This window comes from Bos indicus, chromosome 19 (assembly GCF_029378745.1).
Source record: "Bos indicus isolate NIAB-ARS_2022 breed Sahiwal x Tharparkar chromosome 19, NIAB-ARS_B.indTharparkar_mat_pri_1.0, whole genome shotgun sequence".
NCBI classification, from domain to species: Eukaryota; Metazoa; Chordata; class Mammalia; order Artiodactyla; family Bovidae; genus Bos; species Bos indicus.
The window spans coordinates 53264383-53291432 of record NC_091778.1 but is presented as its reverse complement, the minus strand read 5'-3'; the positions used below and the strand labels follow the sequence as shown (position 1 = coordinate 53291432).

At 44.6% G+C, this 27050-nt stretch overlaps 1 protein-coding gene across 2 annotated transcripts in view; it reads left to right on the top strand.

Moving 5' to 3' along the window:
* Window positions 1-5344: 5344 nt before the first annotated feature.
* The window catches only part of RPTOR (regulatory associated protein of MTOR complex 1), a 323106-nt gene continuing 301400 nt past the window's right edge, over window positions 5345-27050 (top strand). For both annotated transcript variants that reach the window (XM_019981168.2, XM_019981167.2), the window contains exon 1: window positions 5345-6317. In XM_019981168.2, the coding sequence (XP_019836727.2) occupies window positions 6156-6317 (162 nt within the window). In that variant the 5' untranslated portion in view covers window positions 5345-6155. The remainder of the gene's footprint in view (window positions 6318-27050) is intronic.

The window sequence follows — 27050 nt, the reverse complement described above, 5'->3', positions numbered from 1 at the left end:
TCACCCCCCTCCACAGACAGCCTCCAGAGTGGGAAGGAAAGGTCTGGGAGTGATGGATCCACTTCTGTTCCCTTTCTTCTGTGTTTCCTTATGAGCTGGCTCTTCAAGGCTGAGGATAGGCAAACATTCTCAATTCTGAAAGAAGTGTGGATAGCGGGTGAACTTTATTTACTAAGAGACATCTTTTACCATATCCCCCTGCTACTCAGGGATCACCCCCGTTTTTTTAAAAAAATACTTATTTACTCATTTTTGGCTATGCTGAGTCTTTGTTGCCGTGCAGGCGTTTTTGTGGTTGCGGCAAGTGGGGACTGCTCTCTGGTTGGGGTGTGCAGGCTTCTCAGTGCGATCGTTTCTCTTATTTCGGAGCACAGGCTCTAGGCATGCTGGCTCAGTTGTTGCGGCTCCCAGGCTCCAGAGCACAGGCTCAATATTTGTGATGCAAGAACTTAGTTGCTCCTCGGCATGTGGGATCTTCCTGGATCAGGAATCGAACCTGTGTCTCCTACATTGGAAGGTGGATTCTTTACCACTGAGCCACTAGGGAGGCCTTAAAAAAATGGAATAACGTTTATTTCTGCATCTCTAAACCTTACTTGCTCAATCTTACTTACTTGTAAAAAAAATTAGTACATAAAATAGAAAGATGTGCAATAGGAGGTGAAATTGCATACGCAAACACTACCATATCTTTAGACGGTGGGATGGGCAGAGAGAGAGGCAGGTTCATTTGGGTTCTTGCAGCCTGTGTCTCTGACTGTGGGTGATGTTACTTCTCTTTCTCTCTTCTCACTTTGCTGTCAACAAAACATCTGACCTGCAGAGAGGGGTGGCTTGGAGTCTGCTAAAAACAGAGTAATGATGCTCAGACAAAAAGCAAAGTACTTTATATCTATTTTGGTTTCTTTTAAGCTAAGCACAGACTTCTCTGGAAAGGAGAGGAGCTGGCCTGTCTCCCTGCATGGAAAACAATAACTCAGCGAAGCACCCGGTTTTCTCAAGTTGCTTGACCTCCAGGCTTGCTTCTGATTCTTGATGACAAAACACATTCAATGCCCTTGATTGATTTAGCAGAGGAACTGCAATATTGGAGGATGGAACGCAGGCTATCCTGCTGCAAATGGAGTATCTCGGCTATGATGGTCTTGTGTTTTGAGAGAAGATGAGCCAGCCGCTGAGCTTGGAGGCTGTGAAAACCCAGCCTCCTTGGTTCTTCCTGGGCAACGTGCTGTGTTCCCGAGGCATCTATTCAGACCCTCTCCCTGCCCTGGCTGTTCTCCCAAATTTGCCCCTAGATTTATCCCTGACCTGTGTTGTATTTGACCCACACACTCAGGTTTTATTTATATTTGTTCTTTGTTCATCTTGCAGTTTCTTTGGCTTCTGGTTGCCAAATAATCTGAGATTTAGGGTTTTAAGGGGTCTTCTGCTCCACCTTCATATTATAAGACAAGATCCCTCGTTTCTGGGCTTCCCAGGTGGTGCTAGTGGTAAAGAACCCACCTGCCAATGCTGGAGACATAAGGGACACGAATTCGAGCCCTGAATCGGAAAGATCCCCTGAGGGGGAAATGGCAACCTATTCTAGTATTCTTGCCTGGAGAATCCATGGACAGAGGAGGAGTCTGGTGGGCTACAGTCTATAGGGTCGCCAAGAGTCAGACATGACTAAAGCAACTTGGCACATAGCACTCCCCTTTCTGTACCTGAAGGTCAAAGGTTATTGTTTGTTTCACATCAGTGGTGGTGGTGGTGGTTTAGTTGCTATGTTTCACATCAGAGCTGGTCCTAAAAGCCCTTTCTCTCTCCCAGTTCCACATTGCAGCTTGATGTTCACTCCCAGCGGGATATCATCAACACCCTCTCCCCTTCCACAGCTCGAATCAAATCAGGTTTCACACATTTTTTGAGATTTGTAGAACTTGTTTTCATGATTAAAGTATCTTATTTAGAGGCTTTGTGGCAAGCAGGAGATGTCCTTGCTTGTGAGGAATTGGAGACATTGGGAACCCAAACTGCAGGCCCAAGCGGCTGCGGATCACACGCCGCGGTAATGAGATCACCCAGGTGAGAAACGTTAGCCCTTGAATTTCCAGCCTGTCATTAGTCATCGGCGTTCCCTGCCTTCCAGAAACCTGGAGTCAAGCTTCCAAATGCTTATCTGGGACTCGAATAGAGTCTCTCATGACAACACTGGGAAGAGGTTTCTTTTAAATGTGAAATGATTCAAGCCCCTTCTTGAACCTTCAGGTTGGGAGTTGGGCTTTCACCAGCCCCTTTCTGGTTTTTACATGAATAACAGAATTTTGATGCTGAAGTGTCCTTGGAGGTTCACCTTTAAGTTTCTCTTGCCTGGGATTTCCCTGGTGGTCCAGTGATTAAGACTCTGTGTTTCCAAAGCAAGGGATGTGAGTTCGATCCCTCGTGGAGGAACTAAAATCCTGCCAGCTGTGAGGCCAAAAAATAAAAGTTTTCTTGTCTCAGATGTGAAGACTGTGGACAGAGGAGGGCAGAGACTGGAAATTGTTTAGGAATTGGTGGTGGGCTGGGGACAGAATGTATGTATCAAATCCTCAGTCCAGTACATGGACCCCAAATGTCTCTAGGTTCTGGGGTCACATTTGTAAAACACTAGAGGGTGTTTCGTAATGTAGTTCAGGGGAGAGGGTGAGTCTTGTTCTGATGTAATAGATGAAAGATTGGACAATTGTTTCATTTATTTGGGGCTTCCCAGGTGGCACTAGTGGTAAAGAACCCGCCCGCCAATGCAGGAGACGTAAGAAACGGGATCCTGTGGAAGATCCCTGGAGGAGGGCATGGCAACCCACCCCAATTCAGTACAAACAGTTATTGAGGGTCCACCACTAGGCTGGAATGGAATCACTGGAGGAGACTATTGCCTGATATCCTTAGCGAGAATATTGTCCAGTGTCCCCTGGACACTGACTGATTTTAAAATCTGACTGATTTTAAATTATTGTCAGGGTTATCTGATTAAAAATAGAGATTCTGAATCTCTGTCCTCCCTTTCCCCATGATTCAGTATGTCTGAGCTGGGACTCAGGCAAATTAATTTTAAAATCATTTCCCAGGTAATTCTGACAACCTGCCACGTTTGGGTTCCACCGGCTCCACTACTACCTTCACTTAGAATGTCAGACAAGCTGCGTGGATTTCCCCAGGTGACATACTTCATAGGTCAGGAAATTCCCACGCAGATTAAGTGGCTTTCCCGTGTCACAGGCTTCCCTGATAGCTCAGTTGGTAAAGAATGTGCCTGTAATGCAGGAGACCCCAGTCGATTCCTGAGTCCGGAAGATCCGCTGGAGAAGGGATAAGCTACCCACTTAGAGTATTCTTGGGCTTCCCTTGTGGCTCAGCTTGTAAAGAGTCAGCCTGCAATGCAGGAGACCTGGGTTCAATGCCTGGGTTGGGAAGATCCCCTGGAGAAATGGAAAGGCTACCCACTCCAATATTCTGGCCTGGAGAATTCCATGGACTGTAGTCCATGGGGTCGCAAAGAGTCGGACATGACTGAGTGACTTTCACTGATGCCCATGTCACAGGGCTAGTTGGGAATGAATGGGCTTAATGCTGCCACTCTCCTGTAGCTGAGACTTCCTGAAAGAGTGCCTGGGGACCTTGGCCTTCACTGTTGTATGCTGCAGGTGACAGGCAGAGCTGGAGTTACACTGCCCTTAGGTGAGAGCGGGATCTTCTCAGGACCCTGCAGTCCTGAAGCCTCTGCTGATGACAGTGGGGGACATTTTGCCAACATTGAGAGCAAGGAAAAAGGAAGATATTGTGTCTGGTGAATTTGCCTTGAGTTTTCATGGGAGAATGGGGCTCATGAGGATGTAATAACTGAACAAATGTTTAGAATGGTAATGTTTTAATCCAAGAATTTTAATTAAATGCCTGCTATGTGCTAGGTGAGAATGATTTTGGATTGCACTATTTACTCAGATGTTGAAAGGAACACAAATGCTGTTTGGATTTTGGTTAAATCAGTTATCTTTAAAAAATTATTATTATTATTATTTTATGTGGACCATTTTTAAAGTCTTTATTGAATTTGTTACAATATTGTTTCTGTTGTTTATGTTCTGGTATTTTGGCCATTTGGCATGTGACTCTTAGCTCCCTAACCATGGATTGAACTTGCACCCCCTCCATTGGAAGACAAAATCTTAACCACTGGACCGCCAGGGAAATACTGCCCTCGGGATTTTGATATGGACTTTGACATCGTGTCAAAGCCCTAGGAAACCATACTGAGAAAGAGGGTCTCTTTGAGAGCCTGATTCTTTTAGATTAACAAAGCACACAGGGCTGCTGGATTTCCCTCTAGTATACACCCATCATTGCTGGCATTGTATTGGACACTCACCATATACCAGACTCCTACACAGGTTAATTTTACCCTTCAAGGTGGGTATTATATTAACCCAGATTATAGTTGAAGAAAGTGAGGCTGAACTAGTTAAGGAATGGACCAAGGTTGTCACAGGCATGGAAAGTGATACAGTTGAGACGCAGATACACGTGGGCCTTACCTCAAAGCCTAAATGCAGAGGGGAAGACCAGCCTACCTGCCAATCTTCCTGCACCGCCGCCGCGCCGCCCCCCCCCCCCCCGCCCCCGCCATACTTTATCTAATGGTTACATGTGTGTCTCACTAGGCACTATGTTTATTGAAGACAGGCATTGCATGCTGCTTGGGGTTTATATTCCCTTTGCATGGACACACTCTCACACACTGTAAACACGGAATGTTTACGGAATAGAGCAATAAAGTAGTGCAGGAGGCGATCCACGCGTAGAGATCTATAGCTTTTAGTTGTTTTTAAGTAAAGCTACATTCAAACAAGAATAAACCGCTCAGAAAATAAATGGATTAAACAAAAAATTACAATTGTCAAAATTAATTTTTTCGCTCAGTGTTCCTTAAAAAGAAAAAGAATCTGATTGATACTGTGGAGGATAGTACATCTCCTCCCAACCGCGCGTCCGATACTATATTCCTTTGTAATATTATCAATGATTCTTTCGGAAGAATTTTACTTTTTCAAAATCTGGAAAAAACAAGGGGTCGATTCCTTTAATTTCAGAAGGATGTAGGTCTACTCGTAATAATAAAGATTTTTTCAAAATTAATTAAATTAACACAGTTTCATTTATAGGACTGACTTTGATGTGACGCATCTATTGAACGAAAAGCTATAAACTAGCAAGCTGAATTGTGGTAACGATGGTAACAGGGGGGCGGAGACTTCTCTCGTTGCCTCTTGGGAAGCGCGGCCGGAACGCTCTGAAGAAGTTTGGCTTGTTACCCACGCCGTAGATCGCGCTGCATGCTGGGTCTTGGCAATATGGCGTCCTCCTTGATGTGCTGATGAGCGGAGTTTCACTGTAGCTTGAAACCAGAGGGCAAAACTCCCCAAACCCAATAAGCCCACATTACCCGTCTTTTCCGCAGCTCTGTGTAGCCTGTCTCTCAAGACTCGTTCTCAGACGGGCGAGAGCCATAGGGCTGGAGGCCAGAACCGGCCAGGCCGCGCGGACCCAGGGCTGAGGAGCCGGCTGCGGGCGAGCACGATGGGCCGGTCCTGGCTCTGGTTGCAGCAGCTCCGGCAAGTGCGCGACCCGCAGGGCTGAGAGTGGCTGCAGGAGACCTCAGGCGCTCTGAACCTCATCCCCTCGGCCGAAGACCTCAGCCCAGTCGGCGAATCGGCACCAAGAGCTGGCGGCCTGCCTGTCCTCGGATCGGCTGAGACGTTGGAGGCCGAGAGCAGGGTCATCGTGAGGCCTGGAGTCTCGCACGCCTTTGACAGCTCCGCTCGCAGCCCCTCTGGGAACTGACGCCCTCAGAAGCAGCCGGTGGCTTGGGAACTGGGGGCGTGTGTGTGTCTGTGCGGAGCCTCTTGGTTCCCTCATTTCCCACCCTTCTTGCCACCCCCTCCGACTTCCCGCGCAGAGTTAGAAGAATCTCAGACTTTGCCTGAGTGAGGGTCTCCACACTCTCTCCACCCATTTCTTTTTCTTCTTCCCCCTTTTCTGTTTCTTATTTCACCCATTCTGGTACACACTAGTTTTCAAGGCTGGAGGTTCTCGAGCGTTTGCTGCCCAGGACTCCCCCACCCCCTCCCCCGCTCATGGAGTCCGAGATGCTGCAGTCGCCTCTCTTGGGACTCGGGGAGGAAGATGAAGCTGACCTTACAGACTGGAACCTGCCTTTGGCTTTTATGAAAAAGAGGCACTGTGAGAAAATCGAAGGCTCCAAATCCCTAGCTCAGAGCTGGAGGATGAAGGATCGGGTAAGTGGATAGCGCCTGCGCCCCTTGGACCTGGGTAGTTTTTTCAAGAAAGTTCAGAGCCAGAAGTATGTCCTTGATAGAGCGGCGATATTTTTTCCCAGACACATGTTGCCGGTCAACTAAAAAGCACAAATCATTTCAGACTCCAGTTTTGGTTGTAAATGGAAAAGGTTGTTTTGGTTAGTAGTTATTCACTGGATAGTGTTAATTAGATTCAAAGGAAGTTCTAATTCAGACAATGAAAGTTACACAAGTTAGAAAATACAGCGTTGCAAGTATTTGCATGCTTTTTTGGATATACTTAGTACTGTTAACACTTAGAGGAAAGACAACTTGGGATGTAATATTTGTCCCCACGTGGTAGGTCTACTTTTAGTAGCTAGATTACTTTTTTTTTTGGTCCAAGCTAGGTAGAATGCAGAAGTCTAATATAGTATGCTAGGAAACAAGATTACTGGCAAATGTTCAGCTAGTAACAAATTAATGCAAAGTTGTTTTAAAGTTACAATGAACTTTACCAAAGCCTTCTAAGCAATTTGTCTTGAATCTAGGCTTTGCTCCTTTTATGTCATGTCCTGTTACTATTACTTGGAGGCAGAATTTCTCTAATAGTAGAGTATGAGGAGTTGGAACTTGGGTCTAGTAGTGGTTCCTTATGGTGTTGGAATGTGGATAGTGACCCAGGCTGCTAGGAAAGAAAGTCAATTTTGTTCAACCACCATCTATTTCCTGGTCTCCAGAGCAAAAGGGTGGGACTCTGTCACCCATACATATTTATAATTTGTCTTTTTGTGTTTTGTTTTCTGCTTCAAGACTGTCTTTATTTATTTGAACTTTTTAGCCTAAGAAGGGTAGTTGGTATTATCATGTAGTGTGCTTGCTCTGGGCTGATGGATATGCTTATATAAGATGGTTGTTTTCAGTATATGATGTTGAACATAGATACAATTACCCTTATGGTAATTTTAGTTATTCAGTCACTAGTAACTAGTGCTTCAGTTGTTATTTGGCGTACCTTCAAAAGGTTTGGAGAAGGAAGTGACACTCCATTATTCTTGCCTGGAAAATCCCGTGGACAGAGGAGCCTGGTGGGCTACAGCCCATGAGATTGCAGTCAGACAGGACTGAGCTACTGAGCATGCCCAAAAGGTCAGGAAAATCTGTTTCATCCAAAAGTAGTTTAGGGAGTAACAGAGATGGTCATTGGAAAAGATTGTATAAAGTCTGTCTTATTCCGCTTTAGTACTAATTACGTGGTTTAAAGCTTTTGTGGTTGCTGTCCATATATGAAAAGATTTATTCTAAAAAGTAACTGAAATCTTTTTTCATTCTAATTGAAGGGCTTTTTTTTTTCTTTTGAAATGTAGTTTTCCTAAACTGTTAAACAGGTTTAAAACATACTTAAACTGTTCAAAACTGATTAATGGATTCATTTTTGACCTTTTATTTAAAACAACTTGTGAATGATCAACATTCCCTGATAAGCTACTCATAGGTTATTAAGAGGAAGAAAAGTTTTGGGAGTCTGAGTAGTTACTGAGATTGTGACTTAGAGCTAGCTGAGAAAGTATCCAGCCTTTGCAAGTTGTTTAATAAAGAAAAAATATCAGCAGCTAACCTTTTTAGTTGTTTCTGAGAACTTGGCATCTGGCCATCCTTGTAGTCTCTTTTCCCTGGTTAGACCCTCAGGGGGCTTTTTCAGTACATTCTACTGGGACGAAGGGTGCAAATCCAAATGATGCTGAGAGTTGAGAGGTAGTATAAAAAAGCCAGGTAGAAGGAGAATAATGGTGCAGATTCAGAGACAAATTGCAGCTGAGGTTTGACTCGTTTCTGACTTTCTGGAGGGTGGGATCAGTGGGGCTCCGAAGAGCACAGGGTGCAGCTCAAGGGGCAGCTGAGCCTGGCCAGGTCTCCCTTTCTCTTTCTTTTCTTTGAGAAGCCGGAAAACTTTTTTTTTAATGTAAGGTTTTCCAATTTTAAAATATTGGAACGACTTGAAATATTATAAACCATGAAGCAGTGTATCTGTGGGGCTGGCTCTGGCCAAGGGGTACCTATATGTGATTTCAAGATTCTAGGACTGTTGAGCACATGGGCATCCAGGCCAGACTGTTTCCCTGTGCTGGGGTGGTCTCCAGCAGTCTGATGGTGCAGCGTTGTCAAAAAGCAGCAGGTGTGGGTCCAGTTGTCCTATATGCGGACCAATGTAGACCACTTCTGGTGCACCATCGATTGCCCTAAATGCAGACTCAATCATTGCTTTTTCCTGTGATCCGCAGGCAAGTCCACATACTTTTACTGTATATGTATAAGCAGTTTCTTGCTGGTGTCCTATTTAGTGGAGTTGTTAAGTGTTCCTAAAATGGACAACTTTACCAAAGTTGAGTAACAACTCCAAGTTTTCTGCCGCTCAGTATTTGGCATCCTCACAGAATTACAGTACACTCTTATTTGGAATTCCTGCAATCTTGGTGTTAAATCATTTCTGGTTTTCAGATGCCACTATTGTTGCATTTTAATTACTAAGTTACTGTTAGTTCAGTACTGTTATTATCAAATTATCAAGTTGGTTTTTTAGTTACTTCTTTGTGTAGTAAATGTGTATATGCATCGATGGCATTTTTGATTTGTGATTTTCAAATAACTAGACATATGAATTACAGTTCAAAAATGAATCATTCACGGACCTATGGCTAAAACAGATTTGTGTAGAACTCCCCCATTTGGGTTTTACTGTGATACTTCATCGTTATCACAGAGTTCATTTTCTAGAAAGTGGGCATGTGGATATAATTGGTCTCAGATGAATCTTTACCTTGCATGTGTGGCATGGAGTCCAGGAACATGAGAGCTACTGCTCTGAAAGAAAACCATCAGCAGACACACTGTACCTGCAAGTGTGCAAGAGATATAGCTATAAAATGATGAAACCATTTCCCAAACCAGTCTTTAGACTTAGTCACCTTGCTTTGTAGCCAAACTTGAATAAACCATGGAGGAAGCTGAGTAGATTACATTAAACTGTTATGTGGACAGTCAAATATTTAGGTTGTCTTTGGAGCAAGGCTACGTAGTAATACTTTACAACTCTTTCTTACTCCCTGTTTCCTCACTTTGAATCCTCTCAATCTATTCCATTTAGACTCCCTTCATGCCACTCAGGCTGTCCTTCTACATGGTGATTATTTGTTGCTAAACCTAAATGTCACTTCTCTGTCTCTATCTTTTCAACTTCTTGGCAGCATTCCAGGGTGGACCACTCCCTCCTTCATAAAGCTTTTCCCTCACTTGCATCTATGTCTTCCTGAAACTCCAGGTTTTCCTCTGAGGTCACTAATTGGTCCTCCTCAGACTCCTTTGTGGTTGACAGCAGAGTGTGTAGTACCTGGGAACTTGACCTTGGAGATCTCTTTATTCTGTATGCCCCTTGCTAGCTGACCTCATCTAGTCTCATGGTTTTACGTGCCGTCTACATGCCTTGACTCCTGTCTCAGGTACCTGGCTGCCTGCTTTGCCTTGGTTTTCTCCATCACAACAGACTGCCTTCACCACCCACTCAGCTGTTTCAACCTGTACATCTGGAATTTATTCGTAATTAGATTCGTAATTATTTCCTCTTCCTCTCCTCTTTGTACAATCCGTTTCATCAGTAGGACCTGTCAGCTTTGCCTCCAGAGTGTATTCTGTACTGGACTACCTCATTTTGTCTCCACTGCTGTGAGCCCAGTCCAGGCAATTACCATGTTTCATCTGGACAGCTAGAATCATGTCCTGACTGGTCTCCTTGTGTCTTCTCTTGCCCTACAATTTACTCTTAAAATTTTTTTTTTTCATTTATTTTTGGTTGCACTGGATCTTCTTTGCTGTGTGCAGGGCTGGCTGTGATGAGCAGGGGCTACTCTTTGTTGCGGTGCACAGGCTTCTCATTGTGATGTCTTCTCTTGTTGGGGCACACAGGCTCTAGGCATTCAGGCTTCAGTATTGCGATGCAGCACGTGGAATCTTCTGGACCAGGAATGGAACTGATGTCCCCTGCATTGGCAGGTGGATTCTTAACCACTGGACCACCAGGGAACTTTGACAACTTATTCTTCACATAGTGGTCGGAGGGATCTTGTTAAAGTATAAATCAGATCCTGTCACTTCCTTACTAGGCCTCTCCCTGGCTTCCTAGTACTTGGAGTAGAACAGAGAAGCCACCCTGGTTCACAAAGCTTCATAATCTGGTCCCGCCTGCCTTTTCTGCTTCTTGAATGGAAAGGCCTGGAATGCTCTTCCATCTCACCTTTGCACAGTCGGCTCTTTCTTGTGGTTTGTAGCCAGCGTCTAGGTCACTTTCTCAGAGACCTTCCCTGATCACCCCATCTTAAGCAGCTCCCCAATGGCTCAGGATCTCTCTTTATGTCTCTGATATTTTTCTTCATACTCCATCCCCAGAAATTATCTTTTTATCATAAAGCAAAGACCTTGTCTCCACTGTCATAAAGGATGGTGCTTGGTACACAGTAGCGTTTCAGTAAAAATGTACTGATGAGGGCCTTCCCTAGTGGCTCAGTGGTGAAGAATCTGCCTGCCAATGCAGGAGATTCGGGTTCGATTCCTGATCTGGAAAGATCCCACATGCCATGGAGCCACAAGCCCGAGCCCCACAACTATGGAGCCTGGGCTCTGGAGCACACAAGTGGGAGCTACTGGGTCCACGTGCCGTAGAGCCCGTGCTCCAAAACGAGAGGCCACTGCAGTGAGAAACCCACCCACTGCAACTAGACAGTAGCCACCTGCGCTCCATAACTAGAGAAAAGCCCAAGCAGCAACGAAGGCCCAAAACAGCCAAAGTAAATGAATAAATAAAAAATAAAGTTATTTTTAAAAAGTACTGGTGAAAAAATGAATCACTCACAAAGGACTTCCACACAGATTATGTCTTTTAAGACTCAATAGCAGGGATTGTTACCTCCATGTGATTGATGAGGAAACTGAGGCTTGATTAATAGGCTGGCCTGCAGGGACATCATTTCAGGGCTCCAACAGAAGAAGCGAAATCTGAGAAACAAAGCCCAGGTAAAAAGAAACAACCAAAAGTGTGTCACAGTGCCTCCACTCCACTGGAAGCCTCCTGTTCAGAGACCAGGGAGTCTGAAACAAAAACGTGGGGAAGATGAGGGGCTGGTGGTGCGGGGATGCAGACCGTGCACTAGCCCCAGAGCAGTAACGGATGGCGATGCTGATGACACAGCCCAGCTGTTCTCACGGTGCGCTTGCCTGGGTACCTGAAGCACCACTCATCATTGTTGGCCTATTGGTCTTTTCCTCATGTTGACAGGGGCATTGATGGTGCAGAGGTGATGGTGGGTGAAACTGCTGGTGCCTGAGTGCGAATCCAGACGGTGGTGTCAGACTGGGCTGGTGGTTATTGTTTTCTTCATCACCGTGCACTCACAGTAAAAAAAGCTTCCAGTTTCACTTCAGAATGCCCTTCATAAGGCATTAAAATGATTAGTTTTCTTAAGTCTTGGCTCTTTAGCACACACCTCTTTGATCCTAGGTGTGGTTGTTGGAGGAAGAGCATCTGTGGTTGCTGGGGCCGCCAGCCGCAGCCCTTCCCGGAACGCAAGCTGTACCTGGAGGAGGCTGGCAGGCCGGTCAGGCTTGGGTTCTGGCAGATAGTTTCTCAAAGATAAATTGAGTTAGCTTCACTTTATTTGTTGCCAGTGGTAAGATTTAAGCTCTCAAGTGAGAATGAGAGTTGCAGAACACCTGTATTGGCCACTGTGCGGTGCCCAGCTTCCCAGTATGTGAAGATGTTTCTGATGAGGTGATGGGGGTGTTAATGAATACAGTTTGCTTTTATATTGTAGAATGAAATGTGTTTCACACTTGGAACATCTGCATAATTCAGTGAACCAATATTTTCAAGTGACTGATTCATGATATTATAAAATCATCCATGGGTAAAAGATCCAAAGTTGGGCCAATGGATTTTAACATAATAGAGTGTAAAAAGTCATGGCTGTGGTTTTGGATAGATTACATTTTCTATTCTGTTCAGATAGATTGCAGTAGACCTTTAAGAAACTACCAAATACTGAGTTTTGACATAATATCAAAGAAGAATATGTCCAATTATTGGCTATTCTGATACTCCTGTCCTTTCCAACTATATTTCTTTTTTAGTCCATATTTTTCTCACATATGTAGAACAACATATCACAACGGATTGAGTGTAGCATGTGAGAGGTCAGCTGTTTTCTATTAAGGCTGACATTAAAGAGATGTTCAGAAAACAATGTCACTTGTCTAACAATTTTTTGAAAATATAGTTATTTTTCATATAAATATTTATTGAAAATGTAATAAGTATAATTTTTAAATAAATTAACAAGGAAATGTATTATTCTTTTTTTTTTTGGTTTTAGCCTCTAAGATTGAAAATACTGATAAGTGTTACTCATATAAAAAGCTCTTTAAGAGTAGTTAGATGTCCTGTTATCAAATGTTTGAGACTTCTTAGTTTAGTTAAAGTGGGCATCAAACTTAAACTAGGAAGAAGGTGTGAGGTATTAGATGGTTGGCCAAAAATAGCAAGCTTGACCAGAAATCAGGTGACAGACTTGAAAGGGGTCTGGGACCCTCTTTCCATCCTCTGAGCTTGTGGAGGGCCTTTGCGACTGTGAAGGCGTCTGTCTTACGTCTAGTCCTTTGGGCAGGGTTAGGGCCTCCTGTTGCCCCAGACTTCTAGATCGTGTCCTGCAGGGAGACACACTGCCACCCACCCAGGATGGCTTCATTCTGTGAGGGGAGGAGAATGGATCCAGGGGGTGAGGGGAGGTAGGTGGTAGAGGGTAGAAACCTTCACTCCAGCTCAGTGGAGGTTTACTACTCACTCAGTGTGCTGTACCATACCTTGGTGTCTGGTGGGACAGACAGATGTCAATACCAGATTATAATACGTGTTGGGTGTATTTACAGGGGAGGAGGCCATGGCCTCCTTGAGTGTATTTAAATAAGTAAATCATTTGCATTGAACTGCACTTTTGAAACCTATAAATCAGTTAGGTTGACCCAGCATTAAACTCACTGTTGACCTATTTGGTGATAGGAGCTGCTTAAGGATTTAAGCAAGGGAATGTCGGACATAGATTTGTGTTTTGAAAGGTCTTTTTGACTGTGGGTGGAGTGGAGGGTTTGGAGAGGGGTTACGGTGAAGGTGGGATCACCAGCTGGGGAGGGGAGCAGGGTAATCCAGGTGAGAGCCACCGGGGCTGGGGGAGGAAGGGGTGGAGGACAGGGCGGGCCCTGCTGCTTTGTCAGTCACTCTCTCACTTTGCATTTGAAGTGTATAAGCTTTCTATCGGCATTTGTCATGTGAGACTCAGGAGCTCCAAAGGGACATCTACATAGATATTTTTTCACCTGCTTTAAAAAATGTGCCATTTTCCATTTTGAACAACATGCTGTGCTGTGGAAGTTTCCTGAAACGGATGAGGATGTTTCTGCCTCATTATCACCTTGTGGAGTTCTAAAGCTAGAGTTCTAACAAAATCCATGTGGCTTATATATAGAGGGTGTCCTCCAGGTGTCTGACTCTCTCTTCTTTTTGTTCAGAAGCCATTAAAGTGCTTTGAGCATCCACCATGCTTGTTTTCGTAGAGCTCAAGGTGGATACTATTTTCTTTTTGTAAGTCTAGTTAAATGCATAGAAAAGGCCATTCCAGTAAATATATGGCATGATATGTTAATGCTTTAATCATGTTCTTGAACCTTAAACTTGCCCAGTACATTCAACTCTGCAGAGAAGGTTGTGCCTTTAAAACAGAAGGGGAGACAGGTGAGGAGAGACAGCCAGCGACAGGTGTGCTTTCCAGGTGGATTATTGCGACTAGCTTTTTTTTTTTTTTATATAATTTCACACAGAAAAATCACAAGAATAGTGTAATGAATTCCAGTGTACCTTACCCAGATTCACCAGTTTTTACATCTTGCCTCATTTACTCTTCTCTACTTATAAATGAGAATATGTAATTCTTTCCCCCAAATTATTAAAGAGTAAGTTGGGAAAGATAGAAGATAGGAGGAGAAGGGGACGACAGAGGATGAGATGGTTGGATGGCATTACCGATTCAGTGGACATGAGTTTGAGCAAACTCTGGGAGATGGTGAAAGACAGGGAAGCCTGGCGTGCTGCAGTCCATGGGCTTGCAGGGGGTTGGACATGACTTACTTGGAGACAGTGCTCTTTTATGCCTTACTGTGTGTGTCTCCTAAGAACAAAGGACATCATCTTACGTAAACATAGAACAGTTGTAAAACTCAGAACATTTGTCCTTGATATACTGCTATTACTAATCCAGTTCACGTTGAAATGCTGTGGCTGGTTTGCTCCTTTATCAGCCATTCTGCCCTCCCGCATCCAGGTTCATGCACTGCCTAAGAAGTCTCGTCTGTTTCAGCTCAGTCGCTCAGACGGACCTTTGTTAACAAAGTAATGTCTCTGCTTTTTAATATGCTGTCTATGTTGGTCATAACTTTCCTTCCAAGGAGTAAGCGTCTTTTAATTTCATGGCTGCCATCACCATCTGCAGTGATTTTGGAGCCCAGAAAAATGAAGTCAGCCACTATTTCCATTGTTTCCCCATCTATTTCCCATGAAATGATGGAACCGGATGCCATGATCTTAGTTTTCTGAATGTTGAGCTTTAAGCCAACTTTTTCACTCTCCTCTTTCACTTTCATCAAGAGGCTCTTTACTTCTTCTTCAGTTCAGTTCAGTTCAGTCGCTCAGTCGTGTCTGACTCTTTGCAACCCCATGGACCGCAGCATGCCAGGCCTCCCTGTCCATCACCAACTCCCGGAGTTCACTCAGACTCATGTCCATTGAGTCAGTGATGCCATCCAGCCATCTCACCCTCTGTCGTCCCCTTCTCCTCCTGCCCCCAATCCCTCCCAGCATCAGAGTCTTTTCCAATCAGTCAACTCTTCGCATGAGGTGGCCAAAGTACTGGAGTTTCAGCTTTAGCATCATTCCTTCCAAAGAACACCCAGGGCTGATCTTTAGAATGGACTGGTTGGATCTCCTTGTAGTCCAAGGGACTCTCAAGAGTCTTCTCCAACACCACAGTTCAAAAGCATCAATTCTTTGGCATTCAGCTTTCTTCACAGTCCAACTCTCACATCCATACATGACCACTGGAAAAACCATAGCCTTGACTAGACGGACCTTTGTTGGCAAAGTAACGTCTCTGCTTTTGAATATGGTATCTAGGTTGGTCATAACTTTTCTTCCAAGGAGTAAGCGTCTTTTAATTTCATGGCTGCAGTCACCATCTGCAGTGATTTTGGAGCCCCCCAAAATAAAGTCTGACACTGTTTCCACTGTTTCCCCATCTCTTTCCCATGAAGTGTGCCATAAGGGTGGTGTCATCTGCATATCTGAGGTTATCGATGTTTCTCCCGGTAATCTTGATTCCAGCTTGTGCTTCATCCAGCCCAGCGTTTCTCATGATGTACTCTGCACATAAGTTAAATAAGCAGGGTGACAATATACAGCCTTGACGTATTCCTTTTCCTATGTGGAACCAGTCTGTTGTTCCATGTCCAGTTCTAACTGTTGCTTCCTGACCTGCATACAGGTTTCTCAAGAGGCATGTCAGGTGGTCTGGTATTCCCATCTCTTTCAGAATTTTCCATAGTTTATTGTGATCCACACAGTCAAAGGCTTTGGTATAGTCAATAAAGCAGAAAGCCTCCTTTAATCTAAAGGAGTTTCTTAGGCTTTCTTAGAGTTCCTTGACCTTTTTTAAAAAATTAAAAAAAAAATATTTTATTTTTTTATTGTCATAAAATATATATAATATGAAGTTCATAATTTAAACCATTTTTAAGGCTATAGTTATTAACTACATTGTTCAGCCATCACCAGCGTCCATCTCCAGACCTTTCTCATCTGCCCAAACTGAAGCTCTGTCCCCATTAAACACTAAGTCTCCCTCCTCCTCCCCCAGCACCTGGTAACCACCATCCTACTTTCTGTCTCTGACTTTGGTGACCTTGACATTTTAAAAGAATACAGGCAGATATTTTGTGGAACATTCTCAGGTTTCCTATTCCATTGTGGAATGTCCTGATGTTTCCCAGTACTCAGATTCATGTTACACATTTTGTGTGAGGATGCTGCTGAAGTCGTGCTTTTTCCCGAGCGTTGTATCAGAAAGCACACCTTGTTGCTTGGTCCCAACCTTATTAATGTTGTTCACTTGGCCCATCCCTGTCATTGCTTATTTTCTTGCCTAGCAAGGCCTCTTCACATTGTCATCCGTGGCCTTGGATGTACCAGGCTTGAACATTCCTTAGCTTTTTGGCACAATGAGATGTTCCAGGGTCATCGTGTATTTTCCCTGCCTCAGCCCTGGAATTAGCCTTTTCTCCAATGATCCTCAGTTCCTTTTGGTGGAAAACAGAATTCAGATGTGATACCTGGCACCAGGTCTGGAATGGCTACTGATGTGCCATTGTTTGTGGGCCACCTCAGCAGAGATGCTGGTGGAGGCATCCATGTCTGTCTGGATTTATTGCTTTCTTACCGCTGGCATCATACTGTGATGTACAGAGGTGATTATCACTGGACCCCGTCTCCTCTGTCCCTCTTAACAGGCTTGTTACTTCCTTCCGAGCGGTGAGAACCTGGCTCCTTCATCCTTCCTGAGTCATTTGTTGGCTGGAATGCACAGAGGGGAGTTTGCTAACCCATGGCACTTGGGGAAGCACACTTATTAACGGAGAGGTTAATATTCACTTACAGTATTGTTGGAGGCAAACTGTATATACAGAAATGCACAAATCCCAACTACCAGTGTGTGCTATCCAAAAGCAACCTACAGGGCTTCTCAGTGTTTTGTGGGGAAATATTGTTCTTACGAGCGCTTTGTACCATTTACATACATGGCACTGAGCCTGGGGTAGTGTGGGATCTGAGGAGACAGAAGAGGTGGGTGTGGCCCCTTGAGGAATTTTATCTTATTAGAGAAAAAGGCATCCTTTTACAATGTTAAGTAAAAACACAGTAATTATGTATCCGCACTTGAGTAACAAAGTAGTGATTTAAGGACTCCTGCTTGCTAGACATTTAGGTGGTGTCTGTATGTCCACGGTACTGGGTGGGCTGAGCCCTGCTTTGTGTGCAGTAGGGGGTCCCTGATGCAGGCGGGGGACGTGTGTGCAGGTCAGGTCATGAGGATGCAGGGAGGGGCAAGCGTGGTAAAGTCTCCAAAACTGGTTTAAATAATTCAGTGATTCAGCAAATATTTATTAAGGGCCTCTATGTGCCGGATTGGAGAAGACAGTGGCACCCCACTCCAGTACTCTTGCCTGGAAAATCCCATGGATGGAGGAGCCTGGTAGGCTGCAGTCCATGGGGTTGCTAAGAGTTGGACACGGCTGAAGCGACTTAGCAGCAGCAGCAGCAGCATGTGCCGGATACAGTGCTAGGTGTTGGTGATTCATTGGTGAATAGCTCCTGCTTTTAGGGAGTTTACCAGTTTAGTGGGGAAGAGGGGTTGGGGTGGTGGTGGCTGCCTGCAGAGTGGGGAGAACGCCTCCTGGAAGGCCCGCAGTACCTGAAAGAGAGGAGAAAGGAAAGAAGGGAGAGGGCAGGAGGGAGGGCAGAGGTGTGTCGAGGTGGGGAGGGGAGAGAGCCTGTCTTTGGATATCGCTTTGCTCCATCCTCCCCAAGACCATGCCCCAGCTCCCACTGCAGCCCTAGCTGCTTTGTCATCTTCTGACATGGGTCATGTCATTAGGACAGAGACTGTGTCTTGTTTGTGCAGTATCTCCAGCTTCTCATGTAGAGACTGATTGGTGGCAGGTGCTCACTGAATAATTGCTGAGAACAGGTAAATGGAGCAAAGACTGCAGAGAGAAGTGCTGGGAGACCCATGATAGTGGAGAGACGAGCAGGACAGGTCTTGACAAGCTTTGTAAGGCCTTGGGAATTTGGGTTTTGTCTTAAGGACTATTAAGGACAGTTTTAAAGCAGGGTGGTGACATGATCAGGATTGCATATTAGAAATGTTAGAGTGGAGGAGGGGAGTGAGTTTGTGTGTGTTTATGTGTATGCTTGTGTAGGTATGTGAGTGTATATGTATATATGTGTGTGTATATACATCAGTTCAGTTCAGTCGCTCAGTTGTGTCCGACTCTTTGCGACCCCACGAATCGCAGCACGCCAGGCCTCCCTGTCCATCACCATCTCCCAGAGTTCACTCAAACTCACGTCCATTGAGTCGGTGATGCCATCCAGCCATCTCATCCTCTGTCGTCCCCTTCTCCTCCTGCCCCCAATCCCTCCCAGCATCAGAGTTTTTTCCAATGAGTCAACTCTTCGCATGAGGTGGCCAAAGTACTGGAGTTTCAGCTTTAGCATCATTCCTTCCAAAGAACACCCAGGACTGATCTCCTTTAGAATGGACTGGTTGGATCTCCTTGCAGTCCAAGGGACTCTCAAGAGTCTTCTCCAACACCACAATTCAAAAGCATCATTTCTTTGGCATTCAGCTTTCTTCACAGTCCAACACTCACATCCATACATGACCACTGGAAAAACCATAGCCTTGACTAGATGGACCTTTGTTGACAAAGTAATGTCTCTGCTTTTCAATATGCTATCTAGGTTGGCCATAACTTTCCTTCCAAGGAATAAGTGTCTTTTAATTTCATGGCTGCAGTCACCATCTGCAGTGATTTTGGAGCCCAGAAAAATAATGTCTGACACTGTTTCCACTGTTTCCCCATCTACTTCCCATGAAGTGATAGGACCAGATGCCATGATCTTCGTTTTCTGAATGTTGAGTTTTAAGCCAACATTTTCACTCTCCTCTTTCACCTTCATCAAGAGGCTTTTTAGGTCCTCTTTACTTTCTGCCATAAGGGTGGTGTCATCTGCATATCTGAGGTTATTGATATTTCTCCTGGCAATCTTGATTCCAGCTTGTGCTTCCTCCAGCCCAGCATTTCCCATGATGTACTCTGCATAGAAGTTAAATATGCAGGGTGACAATATACAGCCTTGACGTACTCCTTTTCCTATTTGGAACCAGTTTGTTGTTCCATGTCCAGTTCTAACTGTTGCTTCCTGACCTGCATACAGGTTTCTCAAGAGGCAGGTCAGGTGGTCTGGTGTTCCCATCTCTTTCAGAATTTTCCACAGTTTATTGTGATCCACACAGTCAAAGGCTTTGGCATAGTCAATGAAGCAGAAATAGATGTTTTTCTGGAACTCTCTTGCTTTTTTGATGATCCAGTGGATGTTGGCAATTTGATCTCTCGTTCCTCTGCCTTTTCTAAAACCAGCTTGAACAACTGGAAGTTCACGGTTCATGTATTGCTGAAGCCTGGCTTGGAGAATTTTGAGCATTACTTTACTAGCGTGTGAGATGAGTGCAATTGTGCGGTAGTTTGAGCATTCTTTGGCATTGCCTTTCTTTGGGATTGGAATGAAAACTGACCTTTTCCAGTCCTGTGGCCACTGCTAAGTTTTCCAAATTTGCTGGCATATTGAGTGCAGCACTTCCACAGCATCATCTTTCAGGCTTTGAAATAGCTCAACTGGAATTCCATCACCTCCACTAGCTTTGTTCGTAGCGATGCTTTCTAAGGCCCACTTGACTTCACATTCCAGGATGTCTGGCTCTAGGTGAGTGATCATCATCTTTCAGGCTTTGAAATAGCTCAACGGGAATTCCATCACCTCCACTAGCTTTGTTCGTAGCGATGCTTTCTAAGGCCCACTTGACTTCACATTCCAGGATGTCTGGCTCTAGGTGAGTGATCACACCATCGTGATTATCTTGGTCATGAAGATCTTTTTTTGTACAGTTCTTCTGTGTGTTCTTGCCACCTCTTTTTAATATCTTCTTCTTCTGTTAGGTCCATACCATTTCTCTCCTTTATTGAGCCCATCTTTGCATGAAATGTTCCCTTGGTATGTCTAATTTTCTTGAAGAGATCTCTAGTCTTTCCCATTGTGTTGTTTTCCTCTATTTCTTTGCATTTATCGCTGAGGAAGGCTTTATTAGCTCTTCTTGCTGCTCTTTGGAACTCTGCATTCAGATGCTTATATCTTTGCTTTTCTCCTTTGCTTTTTGCTTCTCTTCTTTTCACAGCTATTTGTAAGGCCTCCCCAGACAGCCATTTTGCTTTTTGCATTTCTTTTCAATGGGGATGGTCTTGATCCCTGTCTCCTGTACTATGTTACGAACCTCTGTCCATAGTTCATCAGGCACTCTACCTATCAGATTTAGTCCCTTAAATCTATTTCTCACTTCCACTGTATAATCATAAGGGATTTGATTTAGGTCATACCTGAATGGTCTAGTGGTTTTCCATACTTTCTTCAATTTAAGTCTGAATTTGGCAATAAGAAGTTCATGATCTGAGCCACAGTCAGCTCCCGGTCTTGTTTTTGCTGACTGTATAGAGCTTCTCCATCTTTGGCTGCAAAGAATATAATCAGTCTGATTTCGGTGCTGACCATCTGGTGATGTCCATGTGTAGAGTCTTCTCTTGTGTTGTTGGAAGAGGGTGTTTGCTATGACCAGTGCATTCTCTTGGCAAAACTCTATTAGCCTTTGGCCTGCTTCATTTTGTATTCCAAGGCCAAATTTGCCTGTTACTCCAGGTGTTTCTTGACTTCCTACTTTTGCATTCCAGTCCCCTATAATGAAAAGGACATCTTTTTTGGGTGTTAGTTATAAAAGGTCTTGTAGGTCTTCATAGAACCATTCAGCTTCTTCACCATTACTGGTTGGGGCATAGACTTGGATTACTGTGATATTGAATGGTTTGCCTTCGAAATGAACAGAGGTCATTCTGTCATTTTTGAAATTACATCCAAGTACTACATTTTGGACTCTTTTGTCAACCATGATGGCTACTCCATTTCTTCTAAGGGATTCCTGCCCGCAGTAGTAGATATAATGGTCATCTCAGTTAAAATCACCCATTCCAGTCCATTTTAGTTTGCTGATTCCTAGAATGTCGACGTTCACTCTTGCCATCTCCTGTTTAACCACTTCCAATTTGCCTTGATTCGTGGACCTGACATTCCAGGTTCCTATGCAATATTGCTCTTTACAGCATCAGACCTTGCTTCTATCACCAGTCACATCCACAACTGGGTATTGTTTTTGCTTTGGCTCCATCCATTCATTCTTTCTGGAGTTATTTCTCCACTGATCTCCAGTAGCATATTGGGCACCTACCGACCTGGGGAGTTCCTCTTTCAGTATCCTATCATTTTGCCTTTTCATACTGTTCATGGGGTTCTCAAGGCAAGAATACTGAAGTGGTTTGCCATTCCCTTCTCCAGTGGACCACATTCTGTCAGACGTCTCCACCATGACCCGCCTGTCTTGGGTGGCCCCACGGGCACGGCTTAGTTTCATTGAGTTAGACAAGGCTGTGGTCCTAGCTTGATTAGATTGACTAGTTTTCTGTGAGTATGGTTTCAGTTTGTCTGCCCTCTGATGCCCTCTCGCCACACCTGCCATCTTACTTGGGTTTCTCTTACCTTGTATGTGGGGTATCTCTTCACGGCTGCTCCAGCAAACTGCAGCCACTGCTCATTACCTTGGACGAGGGGTATCCTGACCACCACCCCTCCTGACCTTGAATGTGGAGTAGCTCCTCTTGGCCCTCCTGCGCCTGCGCAGCCACCGCTCTGTGGACGTGGGGTTGCTCCTCTCGGCCGCCGCCCCTGACCTCGGGCATCGGGTAGCTCCTCCTGGCAGCTGTTCTTCAGGCAAGAATACTGGAGTAGGCTGTCATTTCCTTCTCCAGGAGATCTTCCTGACCCAGGGATTGAACCCAGGTCTCCTGCACTGCAGACAGACTCTTTACCAACGGAGCCACCAGGGAACGTGTATATACATATGTGGGTGTATAAGTGTGTGTAAGGGAGGGGAAATAGGTCAGAAGCCTCCTGAGGAGGGGAAGGTGGAAGCAGGGAGGAGCTGGCCATGACTGGAGCTAGGGAGATGCCAGTGAGACACCTAGGCAGCCCCAGTTCTCCCTGGAACAAGGCTTGATCACACTTGGCCATTGATTGGTTACAGGAGGCCACAGAATGGCTTGCTGGTTCCAGCTGGATGTATTAACAGGAGGGAGAGGAATGAGCCATTACCAGCATTCAGGAGGGGAAGAGTGTGTATCTGGCTGTGGAACTTGGAGAAAGTTTTCCTTAAAGAATGTTTCAATGGGAAATATTGAAAGCGGTGCATCAGTGGTTCCCAGCCTCTGGTCCCCTTGGTGTCTGGCCTTCATCCATCCCCACTGCACCCCTTGTCCCTGTGCCCAAGGGTGTTGGTGATGAGCTGTGCCCAGTGAATTCTGTTCAGTTTGGTGTTTCCTTGCATGGTTCTTCTTTTACCCTTAGAACTTTGTACCTGTTTCTGTTTGTCATAACTAATGAATCAACATTGATACATTATTATCAACTAAAGTCTTTCTGTAATTTATTTGGATTTCCTGTTTTTACCTGTTATCTTCTTTCTGCTCCAGGATCCCACCCACGATGCCACATTACATTTCGTCATCACATTTCCTTAGGGTCCAAGGAAATGTGACGACGGAATGTCATGGTGGTCTCTCAGACTTTTCCTAGTTTTGGGTGACGTTGACAGTTTATAGCAGTACTGGTCAGGGATTTGGTAGACTGTCCCTCTGTGGGAATTTGTTTGATGTTTTTCTTATGATAAAACTGGGGTTATAGGTTTTGGAGAGGAAGATCACAGAGGGAAAGTGCCTTTCGCCTCATATCACATCAGAGGTCCATGCACTCAGCATGACTCATTACTGTTGATATGACTTTGATATGGGCTGATGTCCTGTTAGTCAGGTGTCTCCACTTGATATCCCCTCCCCACCCTCATCCTGCTCTCTTTGGAAGGAATTTAGTGTGCCCAGCCCACACTTAAAAGGGGAGGAGAGTTGTGCTCCACCTCCCTAAGGGCATACATTAACTGGAATTTTTCTGTATGGGAGACTTATCTATTCTTCCCCATTTATTAATCTGTTCAATCATTTACTTAATATCAGTATGGACTCATAGATATTTATTTTGTCCTCTGGGTTATAATCCACTACTGTATTTTGTTGCTCCATCTTTGGCCAGTGAAGTCTTTCAGGTGGCTCCCGCACTGCTTTGACAAAGTCCCACCGTGGTGGACCTTTTTTTTTTAAAGCACCTAATTTACTTTGTGGAGCACGGGATGCTCCAGGCTCATCTTGTACATTTCCTGCCTCGGTTCTAAATTCAGGTGTTTTTCCAAGGAGCCCTGGTTCCTGTTATTGGAGGATGGGGTTAGAGACCAAGATCTGGGTGCTGGGTGTGTTCGTGGCTGCTGGGGTGTCGCTACCTTTAGGTCCTCTCAGGTCACAGAGCAAAGAGATACATGTGCATATACTGACCCCTGTGTGTATACACACATCTGTAAACATTTCTGTATGTAACATCTCTACTTGTGTTAAGCTAAACATGCATTTGCAGTGATATCTTCAGATTTAATTGGTTTTGGTTTTTTAAAAATTTTTTGTTGTTACTATAAATCTCGAACCAAGAGGTTAGTAACATAAGGTGAAATCAGACAACAGCGTGCTTCTGGAGGAAAGCTAATGAATGTGTGTACCAGGGAGGGTCTGTTACGCAGCACAGACTTCATAAATACTTGTTGCATGACAGAGCTAGAGCCCTTAGTGTCTTTTGTGAGTGATGACTCGGTTGAATAGAAAATTTTGTGGAAGCTGAACTTCTGGTGAATAGTTGTCAAGGAGGTGGGGGTAGAGTGAGGCAGTGGTCACAGAGCAGGGGTTTGGGAGGAGAGAAGTAGGGGCAGCAGCAAACAAATGTTTGAAGGCAGAGGAGCCCACAGAGGGAGAGACAGAAGGTGGCAGAAAGAGGCCAGGAAGGGGCGGTAGTGAGGGCAGAAGCTATGCTGCTCCCACTTTATGGCTTTACAGTTTCTGAGCATTTTTTCCCACATGGATCTAGTTTACTTATTCCTGACAACACCCCTGGCAGGCATCTGTTGTTACCTGAGTGAGCCAAGGCCACTTAGAGGGGGCAGGCAACCCCGTAGAATTCCTGAACTGCTGAGGAGCTGAGCCAGGAGTCCAGGCCCCAGTGTGACAACTGTGGAGCTGGGCTTCTGCCTTGCTTCTCATCCCATTGGCAGGACAGGCTTGGGTGAGATTTCTCATTGGGTTAAAGTCCCACGTTATGGAGACTCAGAAAATTTTGGTGGACTTCTAAAAATTGAACAGGCAGTGGAGGTTTTATCTAAGAGAATGGACTTTGGTGTCAGAGTGACCTTGGCCCAAGCTGGTTCCTCTTCTAGCTCTCTGTTCTTGGTGTAGATCTTAGTGTTTTGCTTTGTAAAGTGGGTCTAAGGCTGCCTACCTCGTGGTGGTGTGTTACAAGGATTAAATGTGATCCGATTGGTGAGGTGGGAGGACTGAGGGGCTCACAGCTGAGCTCAGTGTTTAAGGGGCAGCCTGCACGGCTGTGGTTTCTGCCCACCTGCTCCTCACTGCGCAGCTGCTAAGGAGCCATCGCCTCCTGTTGGTGGTGCAGTGTTGCATGTGATTGACTGGAAGAAAAGAAGTGGAAATTGCGCATCCAGACAGAGAGCTACGCCTGCTGTTCTCATCAGTTGGTAAGGGGCACCAGTGGTTCAGGTGACTGCCATCCTAAGAGGAGCGCCAAACTAGGCAGACTTAGCTCCCTTTCTGTTTTAAAAACGTTTTGTACCAACCCTGGCCCCTCTCCTGAGCTCCTGAGGGAGCTCTCCTCTAAGATCCATGCTCTACCTGAATGTGTTTATGTGAGGTTCCGGTAAATGTAGTTTGTAAAAAAACTAGACTTTATGACATATGTCCCATAAATCACTGTTTGTGAACACTACAGAAAATGAAGTGATTCTTGCAAGCCATCATGGCAACATTAGGGTTTCAATAATAGCTCACACATTTTTTTCCTGACATCAAGTTCATTTCATTCAGAATGAATATTCTCATAAAAACAATTCTCAGAATCTACCAAGTCAGACCGGGAAGTTGAGGTCATTACTGTTCCCTTCTTTCTAGTAAAGGTGCTCTGAAGATGAAATGCTTTATTTCTGCATTATGTGGCCTATGAGGCAAACTGCTGGGTTTAACAGACACCGCAGTGGGAAATTCTCTGGACAGATGCTTGCCGCACAGCCTTTTGCTGCTGGTAACATCCCTGACTCCTGCTCTGTGCTGCCTTCCCATGGGTGGACTCACTGGCCTAGCACTGTCCTGGGTTCCAGGAATAATGAGTCAAGTAGAAAGTGCTTCAGCTCCCTGAGGGCCTCACTGGGAGTGGGATTTGGGGGCTGACCTGAAGCCTGGCTCTGACGGCTGGACTTTGGAACTGTGTCTGGGCCGCATTTCCTGTGACCTACATTTGGTCCTTTGTCTCCAGTGCTGATCCGTGCCTCCTTTACTCTGTTCAGTGACTCCCTGCTCTCACACAGCCTCAGCTTTTGTTACTAAGTTCTAGAGCTCAGGTCCCTGTGTGAGTTCTGGTTTGCTTCAGATTCTTTTGAATCTTGGTTTTGGGTACCTCATCAGCTCTGCCTTCCTGGGTTTGTTTGGGTCCTGCAATACAGGGTATGGAGTGATGCCCTGAGCCGCGTTGGGTTCCCTGTGTTGTGTCTCCCTCAGATGCACTCCAGAATTCCAGGTGCCAGAAGCGAGCCTGGAGATTGACTTATTCTTCTTACACCTTGCCCACCTCCCTCACATTCACCTGGTCCTGCTGTGGGGAAGGAACGTGATGCCCGGGAGCCCCTCGCTCTGCCCTTGTTTATTGCACGCTGTCCAGGACGTCAGTCCCTGGTGCCCTATCAGTGTTGTACGTTACTGTTTAACTTTGAGACAGTGGATCCTACTTTATGATCTGTTTTTTACCTTATTAAAATTGCTGATAGTTTTCACTTAACTAAATACATTTTCACTTAAATGAGTATATGTGAGAAATGCCAGAATGTCCCTGACAATATTTGACATTTTTTTCTTTGAGAAGAATTTCATGCTAATTAGATTGGTTGATTCTATAGGTTATTTTTTCTTCATTTTAAATGGCATAACTTTATGGAATTGTCTTATGAAATTATGAGCCTATTTTAAATTTAGGAATAGTAAATCAAGCAAATGTGAAAATCTGGCATTTTAAGATTATCCCAATTTTCTACAAGAATATTCATTACAGCATTTATTCACTTGGTCTGTATTTATTGAGTGCCTGCAAATAACCTAATATCCATCAATAGAGAACTGATTAATTAACTTTTGGTGATATACTAGACTTCCATGCAGCTGGTACACACAGTGAAATAATTCTGTGTGTGCTGTTATGGGAAGGTTTCTAAGATGTGTTATTAAACTAAACCCCACACACATATTTAAAAAAAAAAAAACCAAGACATTGATTGAACAGACTATTTGGTATGATCCTATTTGTGTTTTTAAGAAGCTATTTTATATATATATATACACACACACATATAAAAATAAATGCTTATCTATGTAGAAATATATGGAAAGGTACACAATTAAGGACGGAGTGGGAGATAGGGATCAGTAGAATTATATTTATAAAAATTTATATTTTCCTGTACTTAATTATTGAATCCTTCTGCATAGTTATTTTACTGT